This window comes from Cupressus sempervirens, chromosome 2 (assembly GCF_028749045.1).
Source record: "Cupressus sempervirens isolate cs-2001-9-10 chromosome 2, ASM2874904v1, whole genome shotgun sequence".
NCBI lineage: Eukaryota > Viridiplantae > Streptophyta > Pinopsida > Cupressales > Cupressaceae > Cupressus > Cupressus sempervirens.
In genome coordinates, this window is record NC_143119.1 from 329,361,665 (window position 1) to 329,388,884 (window position 27,220).

Consider the following 27,220-nt stretch of genomic DNA (forward strand, 5'->3'; position numbering starts at 1 on the left):
TCTGTAGCCAAATAAAATCGTAACTTTCTTTGTAGCTAGAAATACTAGCCCAACCATTTTCCTTTCTAACTTTGAAGTATCTAACAAGGACCCCTCATTGCAAAACCATAATATCCTTCTTTAGAGTTACATAAGGATCTTTGTGATCTAATCTATGATTTTTATACATTTTAGAAACTTGTGGGGTAAAGTGACATGTTGCGATCTTGTGAACACTATTGTTTTCACAACTTTGAACCACATGAATGCATTTTAGAGTCTTCCATTTTCAACCAAATGACATATCCTTTTCTTTTACTAGAACCATTATGCTTCCATGACCTTTACCATTTCTCGTTATCACATTCCACACTGCATGTAGTGCTTACCCCATAGTTTTCTTTTCAGTTCATATTGCCAAACTCTTTTAGGTCAGCTTCATGTATGTGTTGGTTATGTCAGTGATGTTGGAGGTTATTGATATATGATATTATATAGTGATTTGATTTATATTAGGAGCTATTGGAGAGTGTGAGATATCATATGTGGATGGTAATGTGTCCATGATTACTTTTACATTATTTATTTACAAATAATGATGATGCTTTATGTTTATGATCATGGATTACTTACTCCATACTTGCATGCGTATGTTGTGTGTGTTTATTTTATGTTTTTGTTTAACATGCCTAATGTGGTTGAGGGAGGGAGTTGTAGTTTCCTATGAGTCGGGATCTACATGATGTATTACTCCCTTCTACTGTTTGTTATATAAATATATATTTGTACATAGTCATCTTTATGTAGGTTTGCAGGTACTAGACATTGACTCCCTCAAATTGCCAAGATAAGCATGCCCTATTGCAATATCTCAATTGTAAGAGGGGAGATAATATATAGATTTGAATCAAAGATCTAGCCTAATTAGGAGATGATTTTATGATAGAAGAATGTTGGGCATGTCCAACTAAAGCTGTCTCAACTTTCATTTGAGTCCTCGAGCGAATTTTGGTCAGAGAAACAAAAGGCCCTAGTTTTTGGCACAATTTGGTGAGGTTCTTGTGTTTGGGGAACTTAGAAGTTTTGGCTAAACAAACTAGTGCCAAAATCATTAGTTTGGAAAAAAAGTTGTTGTACCAAGTTTGGGGTGTTAGTTCAATGTTTGAAGCATAGTTGTTTTGGAAAAATGACCTAATGAACCCTAAAACAATGATCACCCATTTTCGTACAGGTGGTCCAAAGGAAGGGCATTTGAGTTTTTGATATGTTATATTACTTCCAAAATGGTATTTTAATCAAGCATTTATTTGTCTAATATTTTGAAGGTTTGGAGAAAAGAGGGAAATATATTATTTTGAGACCATTGAAGAATAGGTCTAGTTGTCGTGATATGAGGCTCGGGTCCTATCATATATCTTTCCACCTAGGCTTCCAAATTAGATTCATGAGATGAGCAAGGACATCGCATCAAACCATTGATGATTTACTTCATCTGCTTTGTGAGATACCTTTTACTATTAGACCTTCTGTCAAATCGTTTGCATGCATCGAACCAACCCTGTACTCTCGGGTTCCACACCCATTATCAAATCTCTCGACCACTATTTATAAGAATCCACAATTTTAACACTAGTGAGATATTGCAGTGTGATATTCATGGGATTATGCAAACTCCAAAAGTTAGGATTGAAATTTGACCAAGCATTTCCTATTCGATTTCTGCCATCTCTTGAGCTTCCATTCCGAATTATGGGATTGACTGTTGAAATGACATCTGCAATTCTTAACACATGTCAATGGAAGTTTGAAACACAAAATATCATGGACAGTTTACCCAATAATGAGAAAAATGTTCAACAACATGTAGTTACCCCCTCACTGTCTGGCATCGGTGACTGTCGTCGCAGCAGTGTTGATGCATTCATGTATAAATACAAACCTGACACTCTTCCTAAAGAATCCAACCCAAGTACATGTGTCGAAGTTGAAGAATTTGATTTGGTGATTGCACCGAATAGGCTCAAAAAAATTTAGTGAAAAACCACAAACAAATGGCAACATGACAACTTTTGGTCTCAAGTGGTGAAGACAACCTCGATTTGTCAGGGAAGATAATTTATAACCCCATTAATGTCATCTTAGTCCGAGCATGAGTCGAGATAACTATATCCCAAACAAGAACATGCCCTCGGTTTTGTTTATTTGTATTGACTCAAGCAGCTTCCCATTTTGACCATGCTTCTGCAAGAATATATATCTGTTATCAGCATGAACTAACTCTTCATTCTCTTGATTTGATGATATCACTCCATACACCCACAGTGACTCCAATGTTTTAATGAATCTTTGTTCTTTATAGGAGCTTGCTAACACATACTGAATATATATTAATACTATTGTATCATAATAATAATAAGATAAATAAACACTAAATATTAATACTATTATATCGATAGTAATAATAATAATACTATTATAGGTATAATAATAATATTGATACTATCTATTAATACTATAGCTATGATAATAATATGTATATTAATACTGTTATAGCTCTAATACTATATATTAATACTAATAAACCAAAGTCGGTTTCCCTCCAATAATTATTATAATATTAATACTATTATAGCAAAGGCTATTTTCCCTCCAAATGTCATTGGAGAAAATCAGATATCCGATCTGAAATCGGATATCCTATATCAAATTTTTTTTGGCACCAATTTCTAACATATCCCCGTCCCTAGAGACTCGACAACATCACTTTTTCAGTTCTTTTTTCATGGGTTTTGCAAAAAAGTGTGTTTTGGGGCCCAACCAATCGAAAAAAATTCGAAAATATAACCTTAGATGTTCAAATTTGTCATCTAAATGGGGAACAACAGTCGTCGAAAGGATAAACGTAAAAAGAAGATATATGAATATGTACAGTTGGGGAATGAAAATGTACCTATTGAAAACGATAATGTCAAAATTGAAAATTTAGAGAATGAAAATTTTGAAGATGAAATGCTAGCAAGTCATAATCCAAATTGCATAATTGACCATGTCGAAAATGACAATGCACCAGAACCTAATGCATAAGAACGTTACATATCTCCTAATTATAATCGACATGAAGGTTCTAAAACACCAAAATGGATAATTGAAATTAATGAAATGATTATTACTAGTTTGGAAGGGAAAAAATTAGAAAGAACCATTCGGTTATGGGCTTCAAGACTATATCAGATGTTTTTGGGCAACAAGACAGTGGTAGAGCAATGTCAGCTTTTCATGCACTTATTAAAGGTGTAAAAGATGAGACCTATGCTTTCCAAATTGAAGATTCGTGTCAATAAAAAGTTGGAAAGAAATGTCATTATTGTGAAGAATCTTTTCAGTGCTCTCAATAGCATTGGGAAAAATAACAGGGAGAAGGATAACAAAGCTGCTCAAAGGGTTATTACAACCTCTTTGGTAAGTCATCATTTGAGAAAATGGTAGATATATGAGACAAACTTTTATTGATTTGAATCTAAATCGTACTACTTTGAGAAGAGCACTTAGTCAACAAGAGAAAATTGATGATCCTCTTCAAAATGAAACATGGGCATTTGGTGGGAGACTTCCACGTTTTGATAAGAAGCTATCTGATGATGTGAAGGAAGAAATTACACAATTTTGACACTTTAACTCACAAGTATCACCCAATGCTAAAGACATGTTAAAGTTGAGAATTGGCATCAGAGACCACACGCCACATCCTAAACACTGTTTGGAGGTAAGTCAAACTATGTTGTTCAAACGATTTAGAGAGAGTCATCCAAGTCTTCATATATCACAAAGGGCTTTTGAATCTTTGAAGCCATTTTATTGTGTTCCACTCAAAATTTGAAATACATGTTGCTGCAAATATCATGTTGAGTTTTCTATGCACTATGAACTATTACGTTCCATCCATTCTACTTTGCATGGTAAAGAAATGTTGGAGGATTGTGGTGCTAGTGAGCTTCCAAAATCATCAAGAGACTTGCTAGATCAACTTTTATGTCATAGAGTTGATGGTTGTTTCTTTTATAGAAATGCTTGCTTAAGTGAGAAGTGCTCAGAATGTAATGGCTTATCCAAGTTTGACACATGTTTCCATGAGGGGTGCGAACAAGATTTTGGAAAGACAATAGTGAAAAAAAAGGTATATGAAACGGTGAAATACACATTGAAGAGTGGAGGTGAGAGCTCTAGATTTTAATTGGTTAGAAAAGATATCAGTGTGACTAGTTTTATTTTAGATTTCAAGGCAAATCTTTTTTACAAGTATGCGAGACATAGTCACAGGTCTCAGTGGTTGGATGAACAATTTAGAATGTGCAAAGAGACTTTTCCCATTGGAACTATTATATCAGTTGTTGATTTAGCTGAGAACTACACATTGCAACCTCAAAATGAGACACAATCTCAGTATTACAACTCTATTCAGATTGCTATTTTTTTTCACATAACATAGAGACATGCCCCTGATAGTGCGGAAGATAATTAGAAGATTATTAGACAATCATTTTTATATGAGTGATGATAGATCTCACTCTCACGAGTTTGTGCAACATTGTTTCAAGAATTATTTTGATTTCTTACATGAGCATGCAATTTCTATGGATAGACATATCATTTGGTCAGATAACTGTACAGGTCAATTCAAGAATGCTCGCATGTTTTATTGGTTGTGTAGGATGCACATAGAGAGAGGGGTGCCTCATATTTGGAGTTTTTTTGAGTTCGGCCATGGAAAAGGGGAACATGATGGAGCGGGGGCATGTGTGAACAGAGCTCTAGTCAAGGAGAAACTGAAGATTTCAGCAGCAGAGCTTCTTGATGCTCGTAGCATTGGTGATTGGTGTAGTTTAGCATTATCACAGGGGGGGACTCTTGATTCAGTGGTACGCAGGTTCTTTTGGTTGGTTGAGGAAGGGTCTATAGTTGATAGATTATATTGTGCTACAGTGAGAGACTCATAAAAAATGCATTCATTTCAGAGCTCTGATTCTAGTACATGGACCATTTGGACACGACAGCTAGCTTGCTTTTGTCCTAGTTGTTTTCAGTGTGATTGGGATCACTGTGAATCAAGTGAGTGGGTGGACACATGGGCTCCACATTATCTTACTCCATTGTCTATCATACCCTCTATTAGAAATGATGACATGGAAAGTTCACTTGAGCATAATCATTTATCACTTCTATTTCAGCTAGGACATGTCTTTGAATTGGTTGCACCACAAGGGAATGATGAGAAATCTGATTATTGGTTAGCACGTTGTGTAAGAGGTAATCAAAAACTTGCACAACCAATCACGAATGATGATGGATTCACATATCCTACTGGTTCAATGTTTGTCGCTAGAACATGGCTGCAGACATACATGCTTAGAAGGAACGGAATTCCTGCATTTGAAAACTATCAGAAGCACAAAATAATTCTCATATATTCGCATCTTATTATAGCAATAAATGTAAAGTTGTTGAAGCATCAAGGAAGACCAAAAGTGAAAGAAATTTTTACTATTGCTAATGTTGATCATGAAGCCCTGTTGGAGACCCTAAAACAAAGAGAGGACCCTATTGGAACACTCGACTAAGTATATTTACTTCTTATGTTATTTTCTTCATAATGATTCAATGAACTAATGATTATCTTGTTTAATACAATAAGTTACTAATTTTTTTATGATATTGGAATGTAGGTACATCATGAAGAGTTGGAGGGGAGGGGGTGGTATTGGAGAGAATTCCTAAGATTTATGATGTATTATGATGTAAAATGTGAACTTTTTTTGTATATGGTTTTTGTAATAATGAAAAAGACAAGTTAAATTAGTTGCACATTCTAATTTGTATTTTGGTAGGTTCTTTGTAAGGAATTATAAGAGGAAGATATTGAACAAGTTCTTGCAAATCATATTTGCATGTGATACAAGGCTATAAGGACAATTTTAAGAGCATTTATAACTATATGAAAGATAATTGCTTGTGGATATCTTATTACAAATTTGATTTTTTCCTTATTTGACATAAAGCTAACATTATGATTATTAAAACTGTTTTTATCAAACTAATCAAATAAGAAAAATCTAGAAAGTATGGATGAACAATTAGAATGCCTGATTTCTTCCATTTTGCAACCAATCATGGCATTTGAAAGCATAAAGAGTCATAATATTGTATAATGTTTTGAAAGACTTTCATATTGAAAAGTATTAAAGGACCATGAGATTTGAACTTTAGTAATGTCTAGGTTTGCATAGGGTAAGTGAGTCATTAGATAGGTCCTAATAAGGTCTCATAATAATCTCAAGTCATTTCATAAGTTGAAACATTCAATAAGTCACTTAAAATTTAGCTTTTTGCTTTAGAAAATTCAAATCTTGAATTTAACGGCTACATGAGCATTTTGGAAGGAAACTCCATAGTTTAAATTTTATGAAATAAAGGGAACACTAGTGCAAAGCACCAAATCAATTTTCTTTTCTTGATGTAATAAGGTCTAGAGATAGATCTAATGATCTCCCTGTGACCATCCACATTTGTAATGGACACAAGACCCCATGGTGCAACTATAAGCCTTGGCCATTAATTGGTCCAATAAAGTTGATTTTTGGTAAATTCCAAGTTTTTTAGGTAAGTCTAGATGTTTAGAACATTATTAGGGTCCCTAGGAGTTTTTAGAGTCTATTTGCAATCAAATTTGCAATAAAACTTGTCTTGGCGCAAAAATTGCAAAAAGTTGCTTAGCAACTTTTGCAATTTTCTTGACAACTTTTCAAAATCTAACTCCTAACGGCTAGAACTGTTTGAATCGTCAGTGCCATTAGCTCCAGGTGGGTGGGTGAACCTTAGTGACACCCTTGTTCCAGCCACGGAGACTCTCTATCATCTGTGGCCACCCTGTACCGAGGAGTCCCCAAGGTTCTCTAAGTGCGTTTTGAGGTCAATTTTTTGAGCATCATAACTTGAAGCTCGTGAGGGCTATCAATAAACTATTGAATGCTACAGGATAGTGATGTTGAGGCCTAAAATAACCTATCTCATTTTCAAGAGATCACATTCTATTTGGATTCGGCACAACGATCTCGCTCGATGCCAAAACTCGCATTGTGCCTCAGTTCATAGGTGCACCACAACATAACTTTGAAACCGCTGATCATGGCATCGAATCATCAGTTTCATTAGCTTCGGATGGGTGGGTGAACCCTAGTCACACCCTTGTTTTAGCCATGGAGACCATCCATCATTTGCGGCCACCCCGTACCGAGGAGTCTCCAAGGTGCTCTAAGTGCATTTCGAGGTCGATCTTTCGAGGGTCATAACTTGAAGCTCGTGAGGGCTATCGATGAACTATAAAATGTTTTAGGACAGTGATACTAAGGCCTAAAATAACCTATCTCATTTTTGAGAGATCACATTCTGTTTGGATTCGACACAACAATCTCGCTTGATGCCAAAACTCGTAGTGTGCCTCAGTTCATAGGTGCACCACAACGTAACTTTAAAACCATTGATCTTGGCATGGAATTGTCAACACCATTAGCACCGGATGGGTGGGTGAACCCTAGTCACACCCTTGTTCTAGCCATGGACACCATCCATCATTTGCAGCCACCCCGTACCGAGGAGTCTCCAAGGTACTCTAAGTGCATTTCGAGGTCGATCTTTTGAGGGTCATAACTCAAAGCTCGTGAGGGCTATCGATGAACTGTCAAATGCTACAAGATAGTGATACTGAGGCCTAAAATAACCTATCTCATTTTTGAGATATCACATTCTTTTTGGATTCAGCACAACGATCTCGCTCGATGCCAAAACTTGCAATGCGCCTCAGTTCATAGGTGCACCACAACGTAACTTTGAAACTGTTGATCTTGGCATCGAATCATCAGTGCCATTAGCTCTGGATGGGTGGGTGAACCCTAGTCACACCCTTGTTCCAGCCATGGAGGCCATCCATCATTTGCGGCCACCCCTTACCAAGGAGTCTCCAAGGTGCTCTAAGTGCATTTCGAGGTCGATCATTCAAGGGTCATAACGTAAAGCTCGTGAGGGCTATCGATGAATTTTCAAATGCTATAAGATGGTGATATTGAGGCCTAAAATAACCTATCTCATTTTTTAGAGATCACATTCTGTTTGGATTCGGCACAGCGATCTTGAAAGATGCTAAAACTCGTAGTGTGCCTCAGTTCATAGGTGCACCACAGCGTAACTTTGAAACTGCTAATCTTGGTATCGAATCATTAGTGCCATTAGCTCTGGATGGTTAGGTTAACCCTAGTCACACCCTTGTTCCATCCACGGAGACCATCCATCATTTGCGGCCACCCCGTACCAAGGAGTCTCCAAGGTGCTCTAAGTGCATTTTGAGGTCGATCTTTCGAGGGTCATAACTCGAAGCTCTTGAGGGCTATCGATGAATTTTAAAATGCTATAGGATGGTGATACTAAGGCCTAAAATAACCTATCTCATTTTTGAGAGATCACATTCCATTTGGATTCGGCACAGCGATCTCACCCGATACCAAAACTCGCAGTGTGCCTGAATTCATAGGTGCACCACAGCGTAACTTTGAAACCATTGATCTTGGCATCGAATCGTCAGTGCCATTAGGTCCAGATGGGTGGGTGAACTCTAGTCACAACCTTGTTCCGACCATGAAAACCATCCATCATTTGCGGCCACCCTGTACCAAGGAGTCTCCAAGGTGCTCTAAGTGCATTTTGAGGTCAATCTTTTGAGGGTCATAACTCGAAGCTCGTGAGGACTATAGATGAACTGTCAAATGCTACAGGACAGTAATACTGAGGTCTAAAATAACCTATCTCATTTTTGAGAGATCACATTCTGTTTAGATTCAGCACAATGATCTTGCTTGATGCCAAAACTCGTAGTGTGCCTCAGTTCATAGGTGCACTACAACGATCTTGAAAGATGCCAAAACTCGTAGTGTGCCTCAGTTCATAGGTGCACCACAACGTAACTTTGAAACCATTAATCTTGGCATCGAATCATCGGTGCCATTAGCTCTGAATGGGCGGGTGAACCCTAGTCACACCCTTTTTTTGGCCACAGAGACCATCCATCATTTGCAGCCACCCCGTACCGAGGAGTCTCTAAGGTGCTTTAAGTGCATTTCGAGGTCAATCTTTCGAGGGTCATAACTCAAAGCTTGTGAGGGCTATTGATGAACTGTCAAATGCTACAAGACAGTGATACTAAGGCCTAAAATAACCTATCTCATTTTCAAGAGATCACATTTTGTTTGGATTTGGCATAGTGATCTCACTCGATGCCAAAACTCGTAGTGTGCCTCAGTTCATAGGTGCACCACAGCATAACTTTGAAACCATTGATCTTGGCATCGAATTGTCAGTGCTATTAGCTTCAGATGGGCAGGTGAACCCTAGTCACACCCTTGTTCTAACCACGGAGACCATCCATCATTTGCAGCCACCTCGTACCGAGGAGTCTCCAAGGTGCTTTAAGTGCATTTTGAGGTTGATCTTTCAACGATCATAACTTGGACCTCATGAGGGCTATCAATGAACTGTCAAATGCTATAGGACGATGATGCTGAGACCTAAAATAATCTATCTCATTTTTGAGAGATCACATTTCATTTTGATTCGGCACAGGGATCTTGCTTGATGCCAAAACTCGTAGTGTGCCTCAGTTCATAGGTGCACCACAACGTAACTTTGAAACTGCTAAGCTTGGCATCGAATTATCAGTGCCATTAGCTCCGGGTGGGCTGGTGAACCTTAGTAACACCCTTTTTCTGGCCACGGAGACCATCCATCATCCACGGCCATCCCATACTGAGGAGTCTCCAAGGTGCTCTAAGTGCATTTTGAGGTCAATATTTTGAGAGTCATAACTCAGAGCTCGTGAGGGCTATCAATGAACCGTTGAATGCTATAGGACGGTGATGTTGAGGCCTAAAATAACTCAGAGCTCATGAGGGCTATCGATGAACTATCCAATCAAGTCTCTTAAGTTGAGATATTTTGAAGTTATGTTGAAATTGAAAAGTTGTAGTATGAGGATAGTAACAAAGTGAAGTGCTAGTTATCAAAGATTATGAATCTATGAATGACTTGGTGGTTGGGGATAGAATCCATGGTTGAGGAGTGGAGTCCTTAAATGTGTTGAGATTAGATTTGAAGCCAAGAGTTAGTTTCAAGGTTGAAGGTGGAGTTTAAAATCAGATTTGGGGTTATCTGAACCTTGTGTAGGAGATTAACAAGTGTGTTTATGTCATGATAGCACTTCAAATTATACATTGCATCCAAATTTGATAATAAAGGTTGTTAAAATGTTATTCAAAACTTATTGCATTTGAATTGAATATAACAAACATAATCAAAATTAATGATATTCCATAAACATGAATAATACACATGATCCACGATAAATTGAACAATACTAGATACTAAATTAATATGTATATCATTGTGCACATAAATGAAAAAAATATATATCAAAATACATGTATCCATAGAAAAAGTTTTACAGAAATATATATCAAAGATCATGTATCCATAGATAAAGTACTCAAATATATATCAAAATACATAGATCCATATACAAAATGTGGCTGATCATGCCATTAGAATGTGTATAATATCAATGTTTCTGTATACAATGTGGCATATGCCATCCCAAAATGTCTCATGATGCATCCTACGAAAACTATACTATCCTAGGGTGTTGGTGGATGATCAAAATGGAGCCTCTTCGCTACACTAGGTGGATTGGATGCCTCCTACATAAACAAAAAAGGAAAACCCAAAGTTAGACTACTAAATTTATATGATTCTACGTATCTAACATTGAATTACTCAAATGCATAATGATCTTTTTTTTAATGGAGATTAATACTATCAAAATTTCATAATAAATACCTCTCTCATTGTCCTCCTGCGCTGGTCAAAAGTCCTCTCGTATGCCCTCAACAATGCTGGTACCTCTTTGATTGTGGGCTGTATATGTTCAAATACCTTTGTCAGATGAATCAACAATTTAAACTATAACATTATAATTCATAGCATGCTAAATTTATAACATATTTAATCATGAATTCAAAACTTACTATTGTAGGCTCCTCCTTAGGAGTGAGTGGTCGCGTCATCAAATCTACATAACACTCCCATCGGACCTCATGTGCACTAGGAGTCTCCTATGAGATACAAAATAGTAGTTGTTAATATCACGGAAATCAATTTTGAATTTATTTATGAAGATAAGGATAATAAAAAATAAATGATACTTATACATACAATGGGGCTCTCAGTGCGAATGGAAATCCCTGATGGTCTACGATGCGAAATCTGTACAGGCTTATCACCAGTAGCAACACCCTATATACAATAAAGAATGTAATTAAATGGGATTAATACAAACATTTGACAAGAATGCATCGATATTTAATCAAATAGAAAGCGCCTAATTACCTTTCCTTTGTCAATGCGTGCTGGCTCACCCTCCGCACTTTGTCCCTCTGGGACAGGTGCTACCTGCAAGATAAAAGAAAGATTAGCAACCATATATGCTACACTATCAAATAGAAAAAAAATGCAAACACAACATAATGTACCATAGATGTCTCAAGGCCAAATGAAATGGTCAAGAGTGTGGCATCATCAATCTGTCTAAGCTCCTCCTCGGTCATCAACTAAACGTGAATGAAGATCACATACATATAAAAGTCAATATGGCTTAAAAATTAAAATTACTCTATTATAAAAATTAACTTTAAATCACATATGTCATAACAAAAATATATATACATGTATCGACACCGAAGGAGTCCATGCCTCTGCATTCCCCTCCTCTCTCGCATCAAGGTCTGTAGCCTCTGTGTGTCTCTAGTGTATCCTCATCTAATACAAAAGGATACTCAAGAAGATCACCTATGGGACCCAGGCAAATATTCTTGCACATAATGCAAGTGTGAGGCAGACAAACGTGTGATGAGCTAGCTGATGATGAACTGGCACCAACATCATCAACATGAGGAGGCAGGATTGACCTAGCCTGAGATATCATTAGGCTACTCAGCCTATGAATGGCTCTGATATTCTGAGAGCTAGCCTCTATCATAATATCTGGATGCTGCACTCGAGGAGGAGGGGAGATATCAGTGGGGGGGACAAAAGTGCTAGCTTTCTTCTGCTGGGAAGAGGGTCTATCTTGAGGAGCTCCTAGTCCTAAGCCCATGTTTGGCTTCATGCTCCAATAGTTCACTTTAAGTTTCAACACAAATTCAGCATATAATTTTCTAAGGAAATAAAATGGTATGTCTAAATTTCCATGTGAAGGGATATCAAAGACCATCCACCAATGATCCCAAAAGTTTGCACGTATGGTGTCATTTGTGCACCATTTAATCAATAGTTTGGATTATTTTGGGTCAACTAGTAAACCCATTTTTGGGTTCACAAAAAGGTTGGCCAAATTGTCTTTGCTTATGTTGAGGGTCGCAACCTCATCATAATCCAAACCATCATCAAACATCTCATGCATTTGATCACGCCAATGAAGAGCAGCATTTTGTTGGTTTGTAAGGGTTTTAATGTTATCCACTATGGTGTTTAACATGGAGAGCCAATGTGGGTACATTATTATATGTTCTATGCAAACCTCTCGACTCAGTGAGATTTTCATTTATCAAATCCTTGATTCAATGAGGGTTTTGAGGGGGTAGAGGATTGTTTGGTGGACGGTTTTGTGGGGCTACTAGATCGTTTGGTGGGGGGTTATGAGGAATATTATTTCCTGCCTCAGTGTCATCATTCTGATTGTCATTCCTATTGAATTGCAAAACGTAATATATTTTTAAAAAACCTTAATTTTAACCTCTCTTTTTTCAAAAAAAACCCTAGATTCAACTAAAACAAACAAAATCATGCTAAAATCTATCGAATTTAGGTTAAAAATTAGTTTTAAAAACAAAAAATAAAAACCTTAATATCTAATATCCGATCCTATATCTGATATCCAGTCGCGCACTAATACTAGCCCCCAAAATGTGAGAAATAAAGGCCTGTGGGTCTGGTCTTTTTAAAATATGTAATGTTACAGATATCGGATATCCGATATTATCGAATATCCAATAGCCCGCATATCTTAAATTTTATATATAAGATATAAGATATATAACATATAACATATAGCTTTGAAATATTATATTATATTTTATTTTATATATTTTTATATTATATTTTTTCATATATTATATTACATTAATATATATTATAATATAAAATATTATATTATATTATTACATTATAATATAAAATATTATATTATTTTATTATATTATTATAATATAATATTATTATTATATTATATTATTATAATGTATTATATTATATTATATTATTATAGTTTATAATATATTATACTTTTTTATTATTATAGTATAATATTATACGATTATAATATAATAATATTATTATTATATTATAGTATTATTATTATTATTATTATTATTATATTATATTATATAATATTAAATAATATATTATACTATTATAATATAATATTTTTATATTATTATAATATTATAATAATAATGTCATATGATTATCAGATATCTGATAAGGCTTGGCTTTTCCTTCCAGGCTTGGTACCTAGATAGGTGGAAAAAAGTTAGAGCAGATTTTGAAGCACTTTTAGACGTGTTTAAACTCTATTTTTTTCACATCGCCACTTTTTGGCACACCATGATCCTGCACATACCCACATCTCAAATATAAAGAGTTTACTATTTTCAAAATTGTTTCCAATTCGGAGTTGTTCCTCACTTGTTTTTCATGGTTGTATACTTTGCGAAAGACACATTTTGTGTGATTTCCACTCTCAAGCTCTACTTTCAAAACAAGGAAATTGATCTTTTAAAACTAGAATTTAATTTGTAAAGGTGACTTCTCAGATCTAGGGTTTTCTAGGAAGGCAACTTCTCAGATCTAGGGTTTTGCTCAAAAAAGAGATCACAGTGGTGAGAGAGGAGGTGCTTCTATGGCTTTCCAGATCAAGATTTGGCAATTTGAAACAACAGAAACAATTCGGGAGCAAAGTTGTCTCTGCCAAGGGTGAGATAATTATTTATTAGGTAAGAAAAAACATCAAAAGAGAAGGCAACGGTGTATTTAGATTGGCATTGTAAGCTCTAGAAAGACATTTCACATCTTGAAGAATCCATAAATGCCCTTCCATTGTCGTGATGTGAAGAACATTATTTCTTTCAAAGGGTTTTTCATTTGTTTTATTTTTGCAATAGCTAGAGTACAGAACTCAGATTGAGGAATACAATCTATGCAATCTCCTTTGATCTGTTGGTTCTGGTGTGTGATTCAAAGAACCAAAGAAGATATTGAGAATTTGACAAAGTTTCTGGTGGTTTTGACAAAGATATAACAGAGTGCCCATTTCTCCTCCACAGTAGTGAACTCCAATAGTGGCAACGAACTCCAACAGCAACAACAATTTTCAATAAAGTGCCTCCAATTCATTTCCAATTCACCATGACCTCCATTTATAGCAACACATGATTCATAAGGTTTCATAAAGGATTCAACAAGTTTTCACAATTCATTATTGGGAAGCGGAGTCGAAGATGCAAAATTAACATTGATTTTAGTTGGATAAAATTACAACTACATCAAACCATTTCTTGCACTAGATATCAACTTCTAAAAAAGTTGCATCAAAAAGTCTGGTTGGATCAAGAAAAGTTAGAATTAGATTTGTAGCCCAGGATACCAATTTGTGACTTTCGTCAATCATTAATTTGCTACTATATTTACATATGAGGAAATCAGGACTTGTGACCTTCAGCAAATCCAGATCTGCGATTTTGTATATATTTGCTAAGGTTTGTAATTGGATTATTGAAACAAAAATATGGTACAGAGTGGGAAAAGGACTGGAAAGGTCAAGTGGTTTGATTCACATAAGGGTTATGGATTCATTGCCCCTGATGATGATAGAAAAGAAATTTTTGTTCACAAGACATTGATTTTCTATAATAGATTTAGATCTCTGGCAAAAGGGGAATTGGTTGAGTTTTGTATTGAGCATGAGTGAGGTGGAAGGACTAGAGCTCTTGATGTACATGGGAGGTCTTTGAACCAAGCTCATCTTCCTCTTCTTTGTCATCATGGTGGAAAAATAGATGTAAGGGATTTCAACATATCATATGGCTCTAATCGTAGTTGATGTGGTGCAAAGAAGACAAATCATGGTCTAAGGCTACCAAACCTCAGATCCAGCTGATTTTGACATTTGTCATGGGCCACTTTAGTGGCCCACACCTATTTTTTCTAAAACTAGTGAGGAGATCGAACATTTCAACTACCAACTCCCTTCTTATGTGTCATGTCTAAATAACATCTCCATTATTAATCCAAAAATTTTGTCTTATCCTAATATTATTTCACTTGGAGGTAAAAAATCTGTGGGAAATCAGCCTGTCAAAGTTTGGAAGGAAAATTTGGGGTCTACATCTTCAATAAGATCATCTGGTCCCAATAATAATCTGGATAGTTCAATTGCCACACTCACATATGGCGATGCCCAACTTCTTGTGATTGAAGATGGACTTCTCGAACCATAGATCTCTTACATGCTCGATATAGCAATCATCAGTAAGATTTGGTCCTTCCTCCCGGCTGCAAATCTTCTTTTTTGGGAAAAGTGTTATTGGTATGGTGTTATTGATTTATTCTACATTGATCATGAGACTTTCTTTTTAATTGCTATATTTGGTTCTAAGCTTTCTCGAGATAATGCTCTTCAAATTAACAGTTGGTTTTGTAAAGGGTTGGGAATATATACCAACACTTGGTTTCCAAACCTTAAACCTAGTCATACAACCTATGATTTTGTGCCATTTTGGATTGAGCTTCCTACTTTACCAATGGAATATAGAGATCTACAAATTATTGGATTAATAGCATATACAATAGGGGTATTCATCAGACATGATCTAGTGCCTTTTGATGAACCATCTCTTTCTATAAGGTTTTGTGGCTTGCTAAATTTGAATAAACCATGACCTTCTTCCTTAATTATGTCATCTAAATATGGAGGTTGGAACCAAAAAATTATTATTTAGGACACACAGACTGTGGTTAAGATGGCAGGTTGGTTGGGTCATTTTACTAATCAATGTCAAGATCCAAGTTGCTCTAATCTAATAGTTTGTAGTAACCATGGCTCTGACCCACTAAACTGCACTTTTAGGACATAGTCTGTTCCTTCTGACCCTAATGATGCTTGTGTATCTAAAGCTAAACTATCAAGGGGCCCATATCATTTCTCATTTGTAAATCCAATTTTTTACCATTCGCTAAAGGATCACTGTTATACACAAAAAGATCAATCCCATGGAGACTGTTCAAGTCCTAATAACTCCCAATGTTTTCTTTGGGGAATTCTTTTTCTCTTATTGGTTTTTCCCAATTTAGGGTCTTTTCCCTCTAATTTTTCCTAAAAACTGTATGTTTTTTTAAACCCATCTTTTGTTTAAATGGGATACTCATCAAGATAAGTATATAAGTCTAGATCAATCTCTTTTTACGTCATCAACATCTTCTAAACTTGCAATTACATATCCGGCTACCAATGAAGAAGGTGTTATTTATCCCTCTCAGTTGTTGTTAATGAGCTCATTTTTAATGATCAACCTCTTTCTTTCTTGTCTAGATTAGAAGCTACATCAGTTTCACAAGGACATTCATTGTCTTTTGAATATGCCAAAATTTTAGCAATAGAGTGTACTGTACTAATTCCTCCCAATTTCTTTGATGAAGATATCATGCTCCATGACCTACCTGAGGACAATGTACACTTTAAATCAAATCCTCCTTCACTGAGGATGGAAGGCTTTATGAATGTTTTAGATCTTAGCTTGGCAGTAAAAAAGTCTCCTACTCAAATAGATAATTCTGCTCAGTCTAGGTCCCATTTTGTTGATCTAACTCTCACTAATGTTAATTTTGATTTCTCCCAAAAATTGTCTGTGCTGCAAACCCCCCTCTCATCATCTCCTATAACTAAGAAATATTCTAAGCCTAGGGATAGACCATCGAAAGCACCAAAAGCTAAAAAAGAAGTTGATGCAGGGATCTAGTCAACTTTGGATGGTAATTTTCCTACCTCTAAATGATCAACAAGGAGCACCAAGAGTGCTCCTTGTCAATTATGAAAATTCTCTCATGGAATGTCAGGGGTATTAATGCCCCTGAAAAATGTAATAAGATCAAGTAGTGTCTTGATTCTATCCAATGTGATCTAATCTTGCTTTAGGAGACTAAACTATCCATAAATAGCTTTCAGAAAAATATTGGATGCTAGTCAACATGGAATTCCTCACATGTTCCTAGCTTAGGTGCTTTTGGGGACCTTGTTGTATTATGGAATCCTAAGACTATCAAGGCTCAACATCTTCATCAAGGAACTAATTGGCAAATTTTATCCATTCAACACTATGAACTTTCATTCCATTTGATTAATATTTATGGCCCTACCCCTATGTTAGATAAACAAAGTTTATGGCTTACTCTCACAGGTTTTATCCAGTAATCAGTAGGTGCCAAATTTATTATTTTCAATTAATTTAGTGTCATTCTTCATCCTAGAGATAAGTATGGAGGTATTATTCCCCTCCTACAGCTACCCAGGACTTTAATGACTTTGTTAACAATAATGCTCTATTTGATGTTCCCCCACAAGATGGATCTTTTACTTGGACTAATAGAAGAGTTGGGTTACACCAGATTGCAATTAGATTGGATAGATTTTTGTGTTCACAATGTTGGAAATTGGTGAATTATACTATCCAATCGAATATACTACCATATTTAGAACTTAGCCATTTCCCTATTCAATTGTCCATCCTTCCATCAGATTCTCTTCTTACTAGTTTTTCAATACCATCTTTTAAGTTTTAAAGTGTACGGTATCATCATCCCCACTTTGATGGCCTCTTAAAACAATGGTGGAAGGATGCTCCACCAGAGCTAGGAACCAAAATATTTTAGTTTCACAAGAAAATGTAGTATGTCAAAGAGCAGGGCCTTGTTCTCCTTTGCAGACAAATCGAAAATTTGGGAATCTGAGGATTCGCCTACTCCAGTAGCTATGGAGACAAACATCTGCCTAATGTAATTTGACAACTTGTTCATGGCTTTGAGCTATGCCTTAGTCATTTTTTAGCTCATTGAGCTCGCTGCCAATCTCTTTATTGAAGAACTCCCATAGGTATCTCTTCTATCGTGCTAGGGCAGGCTCATTCTGAGTATAGAAGGACTGGATGATGGTCAAAAGGAGCACAAAAACTCGTATGGTATGGAGAAAGTAATCTTGCAAGTGCAGAGGGAGGTATCCATACGGTGAAGGGAGAGGGCAAGTATGGATTATGGTGCCTAAACTGTTTGTACAGTGCCAAGACAATGCCCAAAGAGGTCATACGGTGTGTGTGGGTGTTTTTGTACAGTGTAAGGTGGGGAGTATGTGCGGCAAGGATATATCTTCAGTCTGTACGGGAAGGTAGCAGGTTGTATGACACAAGAAAGTGCAGTATAGTGATGAATGTGTAATGGTCGTACCTAATATTGGTCATACAACATCAAGGGGAGGCAATTTGTGGAGTGTAGGTCAAGTACGGATGGAGGGGAAGATGTGTGGGAGAGTAAGAGGCGTTGCCTGAATGGGAGGCCATATAGTGTATGGTGGGAACTAGAGATAGATGGAGTTTGTAGGTGATGCACAGATGACTCCAAATCCATCAAATGGCAATAAGTTTACCTTTCTGATCTTTCTCTTGAGATCATCATTAAAATAACTATGATTTCTCCCGCCAAAATATCTCATTCTTAGATCAACATAGTCTCTATAAGATATATCACCTTCCATATTCACGTTCTGCCAATCTTATCGAAGTTTTTCTTGCATTTCCTCAAAAGTGGGCTCTCTTCCTTTGCATGGTGCTTCCATCCTTGGAAGGAAGATGGGTATCAAGGGTTGAGAGCAAGAGGGTTGAAAATTTGTCCTTCCCAAAACAAAATCATCACTATGCCCATTTTGTTCTCCTGTCTTTTCCTCGGCCAATTTTTGTAGAGTTTCTTGCATAAGCGTTTGGGTTTCGTTGATTTGCATTTGGTTTCTGTTCAACTCTCTCAAAAGATTCATGAGTTCTGTCATGGAATCTTGATAATCTACCATTCTATCAATAGGGTTACTCTGCCTTCTCCTTTGAGTATTAACTTGCATTCACTTCCACAGGCAGGCAGGATCAAAAGCTCTGATACCAATATAATGTTCCCGAGTACAAGAGGACTAGATGATGGTCAAAAGGAGCTCAAAAACTCGTACAATGTGGAAAAATTAATCTTGCAAGTGTAAAGGGAGGTATCCATACGATGGAGGAAGAGGGAAAGTACGGAATATGGCACCTAAATTGTTTGTATGGTACCAAGACAATGCCCAAAAAGGTCGTACAGCGTTGCCAGAATGACCGTACAATGTAACTACAATGATTGTACGGTGTTACCAGAGGGATCATACAGTGTGTGTGGGTGTTTTTGTATGGTGTAAGGTGGGGAGTATGTGTGGCAGGAATATATCTCCAGTCCATATAAGAAGGTAGCAAGCCGTATGACACAAGAAAGTGCAATACGGTGATGAATGTGTAATGGCCGTATGGCATCAGAGGGAGGCAATGTGTGGAGTGTAGGTCAAGTATGGATGGAGGGGAAAATGTGTGGGAGAGTGAGAGCCATTGCATAAATGGGAGGCCATACAGTGTATGGTGGGAACTAGAGATCGATGGAGTTTGTAGGTGATGCATAGAGAGACTTTGCAAACTAACAGATAATGTAAATAAATAGCAAGATTTGATGCAGATAAACCACAATTGGAAATACACAGGACAAGAGAGTAGATCAAATCAACACAATGAATATTTGCAATATGATGATGCTCTGACTTACCAGACCTGAGCGAAGTGTTACAGGTGATGGAATAGGGTGAGGGTTGAATCCCACCGAAACCGAACAAACCAAATAGGGAAGGCCTTTCACTTATGAAATGGTGATCAATAGAGAACTCCAATAGGAATTCACAGTACATAGAAAATAATCCAAACTGCATACCTAAAGACTACTTACAAGTCGTGCTTAAATACCCATTGGGAAACTTTTCGAGGGTGTACAAAGATAGCCGACGGCGACACAAACTATGGAAACAAAATAAAAATGGGTTCGAGATATATTAAATCAATCGGCCCATTAACAAGGTTTAATTAAATACATTTATTTTATAACGGGGACATTACACATGTTGCACTGCTGGATAGTGAAGTACGATGGGTCATGCTCTACCAGACTTCCCTCCTTTTGTGCACGGGTGACCTCCAAAACATAATATCCTGACACTGCATGCTTTCCTACGAATGCCAACATTAGAGTCTTCTTCATTTTCTTTAAGGTAGGAGCTTGCTTCATTGTCTGGGAGATCAAATCCTTTGGTGGCACGCTCTCCTCCACTCTCTTTCTCTTCCAGTTCAAAGTATTCTCCAACCATGATTCAGATTGCACCACATTCAAAGAAGAGTGAAGTGTTTCACAGTCGAAGAACTTTCTTGGCATTGGTGGTCTCCATCTTCTTGCTAGAAAATGGAAATATTACGGTTTTGGAGGAAGAAACCACAACTGGGATATTACTTTGTGTTGTTGGTGCTTGAGGTATCTATTGTGGTAGGGATCCTCCATCATGTCCGTTGGCACCATCAGATCCATCCAAGTTAATCACTGGGATAAAGGAACCTTGCTACTTTGGATTTTCAAGATCTGCCATTTCACCCTTCTCCGCTCCCTTGTCTCACTCTTTCTCCAACTCTTCATTGGAAACTATAACTAGAGTAGGCCCACCTCCACAAGTTGGAGAGACTTGGACATTTCTCTTTGGAGGGTAATCTCCATCTCTGCCATCTTCTACGACTGTTTATGGTGGTCCCACTAAGGTACTTGTAGTCGCAGCTATTGTAGCTATTGAGATTGCGGGAGAGAACTATGCAAGATGAAAACCCGACGGTGAATCACCTGTCCTCTTTCTCTGAACTTGGGTCCACTCGACCCAATTACAGTTCATTTGCTAAATCCTATTGTCAATACCTCCAAATTACTAACTTCTGGGCCGAGGGGAGGAGTAGAATCAAAGGTGTATTCTTCACCTCATTCAAATAGGTAGAAGACTACATGAATTGCCCATCATCTACAACTCCCTCCATGTTTATGAAATCAATAGGTGTATTCTTCACCTCATTCAAATAGGTGGAAGACTACATGAATTGAACATCATCTACAACTCCCTCCATGTTTATGTTCACACCATAAAGCTTTAGTTGATCCACTATCATCCTTGAAAAGAATCTTTCTTGGCTCTCAACTTCATCCTTGCAGTTAGCCCAATAATCTTCTAAGGCCAGAACATGCTTGTAAGAAGAGCCTAGCTGCAAATTGTCTTTTATATAATCCACAGGGTCGAATTACAATCTGATTACCTCATAAGAGATTGACTTGTACCTATCTTCAAAGTTCCTCACTACATTCTTCGCGTTCGACCTCGAGGCACATGAATAAGCTCCAACTTATATCAGGAATGGGATTCTTGCTTTCTTCATGACCGAACAAAGCTCATTAACTTCCATGATCTGCCTGCACATTTCTACCCATACTATTTGGTCATCTGAAGATCAGGGCACCTTCCACGGAAATCTATCAAAACACACTACTCTGAGGTAAGAGAAGGTTGGAAACTGAATGAAGAAACTCTCAAACTGAAGTACCATTTCCATAGCTTCTAGAGAGACACGATGCTCAGGGCACCTGTGCAACATACAGAAAATTCACATCATGAATGCATCAATTATCTTTACAAAATCTACATATCTCCTATGCAGCTGGAGGCATGGGTAAAAGTCATAAACCAAAATATCTTCGTTGAATTCCTATACATGCGGCAATCTTGGGTACAAATCGATGGTCACCAAGGCATAGATTAGGTATGACATATAAAAACTACATTTGGGCCTTAGTGCTCTAGAGCTAGCTAGAGAGGTTGTCGCTCATGATCTGAGCCCAATCTACATGCTTTCTTTTCGCGCACATGGCTTGCACCATATAGAAGGAGTGCACAAAATTCAGAGAAACCTCCTTGCCCTTCAGCTTGCAACAGAACCATTATGTGGATAATCTCTCTCTTTAAGTTCGTGCCATACAAAGTCTTTGGCACTTTGCTCTTTCTTCCTGGAGTGGTCTATAACCAAGAGGTCATCATATCTCCTTTGTGCAAGGTCTTCTTTCCCTTGAACATGGAGGCTGAATTCCGGAAGTCCATGTTGCTCTAGACATCCCTCACGGACAGTCTGAAACTGGTCTATAGCGTGTTTCGGTCGAGGGTGAGGAGTACTTCATCTCCAGGCATCTTTATTTGCTTGGTTCTGGGATCATAGTGCGATATGCATTCCATGATAAGCTCGAGCGCTTGAACTGCAACTGGAAACATGGCCGCTTCAACTAAGCTGCTTTCCTTCAACCTCTGTGTGATAGGGTGAATCGGGTCCACATTCAGCCTTTGATGCAAATCACCCAAATCATAAAACCTCTATGAAGTATCACTTAGATTTTTCAGTGTGCAATCAATCCCGTTGAGACTGTCATAACCCATAAACCTCGCAGACATGGCTTTCTATAACACTTAAGCAAGCAACTGAATTACAGATTTTGAAAATGGGCATTAGGGAGAAGGAATGATCAACTTTTGCCAGGTGGATTTTACTTTATATATCTCCTTTTTCGATCGTTGGCTAGAAATCCATGCAATTGGATTTTCATTTATTTTCGGCATGCTCAAGGCTTTCAATGATCGGACTTGCATTAACTCCAGGCTTAATGGGCAGAAAAATGATGTCATCCGCGCCTTGCCGTACAACATGTTTAAGGGAAAGATCAAATCGTTACAAATCTGCCGATTTGAAATGGAGAGGCAATAGTTCTAACTTCCTGACACAAAATTTGGCCAAGGCATGATATGATATGAGATGATAGATTTTAATGACGTCCACGAGACTAAAGTAGTCTATGGGACCCATGCAATCACCCTCCCGAGTCAGGAGCCAAACTAGTCAGTTGCAAAGTTTTGGTTAACTTGTCTCTTCTTCTCTGAATTTTGATAATCAACTCCGCTGTTCTCTTCACTTGATCTTCCTCAAATAAATAGTTGAAGTCCTTGTTCTGCAGAATTTTTGTATAATCAGATCTGATGTCGTTGTAAGCCAAGCATTCCATGACAAAGTGTTGCTCTGTCTCCACTGTTCCCATATTGCAAAATAAACATGTTCTGTCTGCCCACTCTTCCTTTGGAACTTGCCATCTACCAGTTTCACATCGCAGCTGATGTGAACTAGTTCTAATTTGTGCCATCAACATTTTTGCTTTCCAGTTAATAGGTGCCCTTATATAGGCCTTTTCATCATGACTAGAAGTGGGATTAAATTCTTTAATGTAATAAGATTTTTTCCTCCCTATGTGTCTTGTCCACAGAATATTACGAAATTTTTCATTGACAAACTTTTTTATTTCTTTAATGTTATCCGGGCAAGCTTGGATTTTGATATCCCATTTCTGCATCCATTTGTCATTTTGTTTCATCCATGTGCTTTTCCGCCTCACAAGTTTTTCCTCTATTACCAACTTGGGCCAACGATGTGTTTCTAGACCTTGGGTTTTCTTTAAATAGCTTAGCATTCGGGTCAATGCGACGGCTTCTAATGGAAAGGAACCCACCTCCGCCAAAAGGATTTCATACGGAACTGTGGTCTTGACTTTAAGATTGCATGTGATAAAGTGTTTTTGAATTCTTTCTACTTGCCGCCATTTCTGTTTGGACATACTACCGCCCCACACTTCACATCCGTATAGAATAACCGGAGTGACCAGCAAACCAAACAGAGTTTTCATGGTCGTCCAATCCCATAATTCTGCGTTCCTGCACTTGTTTTGTAAAGAGTATAACGCCTTCCAGCCCCCTTGGATTCTTTTCGATCTACAAGTATCCCAGTTGAGTTTGTTATGAAAATCGATGCCCAAGTTGCATGAAATCTTTGTCGAGCTCTGGATTTTTGGCTTCTGGCGGAGACTGCCTCTCTTTCTGCTTTGTAGAGTTGGTTGTCCAATCGAATGGGATGCTCTTTTCCGTCTTTTCTATTTGATAGACTCTATAGAGTATCATTTTATTTTATACTTTTTAAGTGTTTGAGCTATTTATTATGTTGCTAAAGCTCCTAAATGTTCTTTAAGCTGTAGTTGTAAAATTCAGGCCTGATAATTTCAAAAACTTGACGAAAAACTGAGCGTATTTGTTGAACATTTGAAAACATATATTACTAAATTTGTAGAACATATTACTGATTTTCACTACATATAAATCAGCATCAGTGTTTAATGTATATCATAGACCAGAAAATGAGCTCAACCTCTAAAACATATGATCTTGAAGTTTCAGTATTAGTAAAAATATATAAATCATAAATTTCTTCTAAAGACTAAAACTCAAAAAAACATGTTGCCACTCTAATGGTATTATGGTAGTGGATGGTATAGCTGCAATATCCTCAATAGCTTCATTCATAGTGGTAGTATCAAGCTACGTATTCAGGCAACTTGCCCTTGGTGGGTTACCATGTTTGCCTTATGTCTGTTCATACACTGTCATGTTCGCTTTCTATTCAGCTGCCTCCTCCAAATTAGCTATATGTTGCAAGTGGATGTATAAGAATTGCAATTTTGAATTTTCAAATGGAATTTTGGCAAATTAGTAAAATAGTAAACATTAAAATATTTGAATCCTACTGAAATTCGAAGTGAACATTCAACATTAACAATTTAGGATTATAGTCTGAACAATGAAAATGTCAAATTCAAATTTTTTGTTATATTCAGGATTTTATCAAGATGATTACAATGAGTAGAATAATGTCAAAATAACTAAATGTAGTGAAGGGAGACCTTTAATCATGCCCAAACTACTCATTAGAACTACTGAATCACACATGGTCAATCTCTGCCAAACTAATACCAACCAGCCCTGCCCCCTGTAATTGTAGCTTCCTTGCCAATTTGTGCTGGTTCCTTTGGCTCTACATCCCATTGTGAAACTGGACTTTCTTTGTATACAAATGTCTTCACATCATTAGGACACGAAGCACTATGTATAATTGACTTCAAAACTAATCATAAAATTCGGAAACCTTCAAAATTAGATGAATCGATACTACTTTTAATCAACTCATTGCTGTTTTTTCTCGCTTAATTTTTCCTCTCTGGGCTTGCCAAGTGAAATTGATTTCAATGACTTCTTTTCTGTAAGTTTAACTTTTGATTACGCCTCAGGTTCTGGCAACTGCATGGAGAGAGATTGTTGCACAGAGAAGGACGAGTCCCATTTTGCTTTAAATTTTGGAGTCTGAGTTTCACAATTTTTGGCCTTCATGTTCAATCTTAACCATTTTTTAAGGTGGTCATTTGTTTAAATCAGCGAACTGCCTAATTGGCTGAATCATTTTTGACAGGCATTTATATGGTCGTGTTATATGCAAAACAGTCTGCGGGTTCTATGTACTAATTAATTTCCATTTTTTATGTTAAGTTTCAAGTCGTCATTGAAGTACTCGTAGGACTAATGAATCATGACATTTATGTAGAGATAACTTACGAGATGAGATTGAGGAGAGGTTTTAATAATAAAAGCATGTCTTAGATCACTTATGTAATCAACAATAGGTCTTAATTTTCTCTTGTTCTGGTTGTACCTCCAGCACCTTTGCCACAGATGGTGTGGTCGCTTGACTCCTGCAGAAGTTGCAGAAAAAGTTAAATATTTCTTCCGATATTATTCTTTAAATCGACATAAGATGACAACCTTGACCCCTTCGTACCATGCTGAGGTGCGTACATCTATCATTTGGTTTTAGAAGTCATATTGTTTCTTACATAAAAACCTATCGTAGAAGCCGTATGGATGCACATTGCAAGACTGTTTTACGAATTGATCAAGAGTTCTAATATTCGTTCTTCAACGCATGACTCTGGCACGTTAAACATAAGTCAAGGAAAAAATTAAAACTGCTTGTGCTTCTGTAGGATGTCCTAAAGGTTATAAAGATTTATTTAGTTTAGATCATGTAACCCTATCTCATGCTCAACATTGAATGAGAGAATCCAAGATTCCTTTTTAAACTAAATTGGGTTCCCTCTAATTGTTTTGGATCTTGCATTTGATCGCAGAGTTATTCTCCAGAGGACAACCGGTTTGATCTTAGGCAGTTCCTCTATAATACTCGTTGGCCTTGGCAGTTTCGAAAAATAGATGAACTTGTAGAGCAAGATCAGGTTATCAATGGTCCTTACACAACGTGTGATGGTCCAACACAAGTAGAAATTGCAAGTGCCCGTGGCTCTGGTATGGGTGTGCCAGCGGCAAATTCAGCAAACCCATCTGCTGGGATTTAGTAATTGACCTCAAAGATCTTGCTTGGCTGCTTACGCTTTGTATTGTATAAATATTCGGCTATCCAGTGTTCTATTATCATTGGATATCTTAGTGGACTAAAGAGACTTTTGGCCCAAGCTATATGTCACAGGAAACTCGCCTTATTTTATTGAAGATTTAGTTATGGGATAGCCCGTTGTGAACTGATATGCTATTTATAGCCTTTGTTCTTTAACATTATTCTGATCGTGATGACAACAATTTCTGCTTGCATGTTTATAATTTGGTTTTGGCCTTTAAACAAATCATATTTTAATTTCGATTTCCCTTCATAGATTTATCCATGTATGGGAAAGTATTTTTTTTTTAATAGATGTATTTAAATTTTAGTAGAAACTTCCCTATTTACAATCTATTATATTGTTTCCACTTTTTTCTCATGTCTAGATGTAGACTGGTAGGCCGATTGGTAGGCCGAGCAATAATAAGTCCTAGGGGTAGAGGTGAATCGAGGAATGGTTAATCAATAGAGATGATTGAAAAACGAGTTTCTCACATGATATGTTTAATATTACAAAATCATGTGTTTAACAAAATAATTTTAAGCTTGAGATAACTACATAATATTATTGTTCACAAAATGTCAAAAGAGTTTAT

At 37.0% G+C, this 27,220-nt stretch overlaps 1 protein-coding gene across 1 annotated transcript; it reads left to right on the forward strand.

Annotated features, from left to right (window-relative positions):
* Positions 1-1,728: 1,728 nt before the first annotated feature.
* Positions 1,729-26,897, forward strand: LOC149572440 (glutamine-dependent NAD(+) synthetase-like). The gene is made up of 5 exons (XM_089815837.1): positions 1,729-1,948; positions 25,465-25,535; positions 25,644-25,682; positions 25,890-26,018; positions 26,359-26,897. Exons 1-5 carry the CDS (start codon positions 1,729-1,731, stop codon positions 26,581-26,583), a joined length of 684 nt encoding a protein of 227 aa, XP_089671963.1. The 3' UTR covers positions 26,584-26,897.
* Positions 26,898-27,220: the final 323 nt, after the last annotated feature.

Bases quoted from the DNA above. Each gene is read 5' to 3' on its own strand.
- LOC149572440 (XM_089815837.1), top strand. From the start codon at position 1,729: ATGGGATTGACTGTTGAAATGACATCTGCAATTCTTAACACATGTCAA. The intron at 25,536-25,643 runs GTCTGAGTTTCA...CATTTTTGACAG, and splicing joins ATTTTGCTTTAAATTTTGGA to GCATTTATATGGTCGTGTTA. The intron at 26,019-26,358 runs GTGCGTACATCT...ATTTGATCGCAG, and splicing joins CCCCTTCGTACCATGCTGAG to AGTTATTCTCCAGAGGACAA.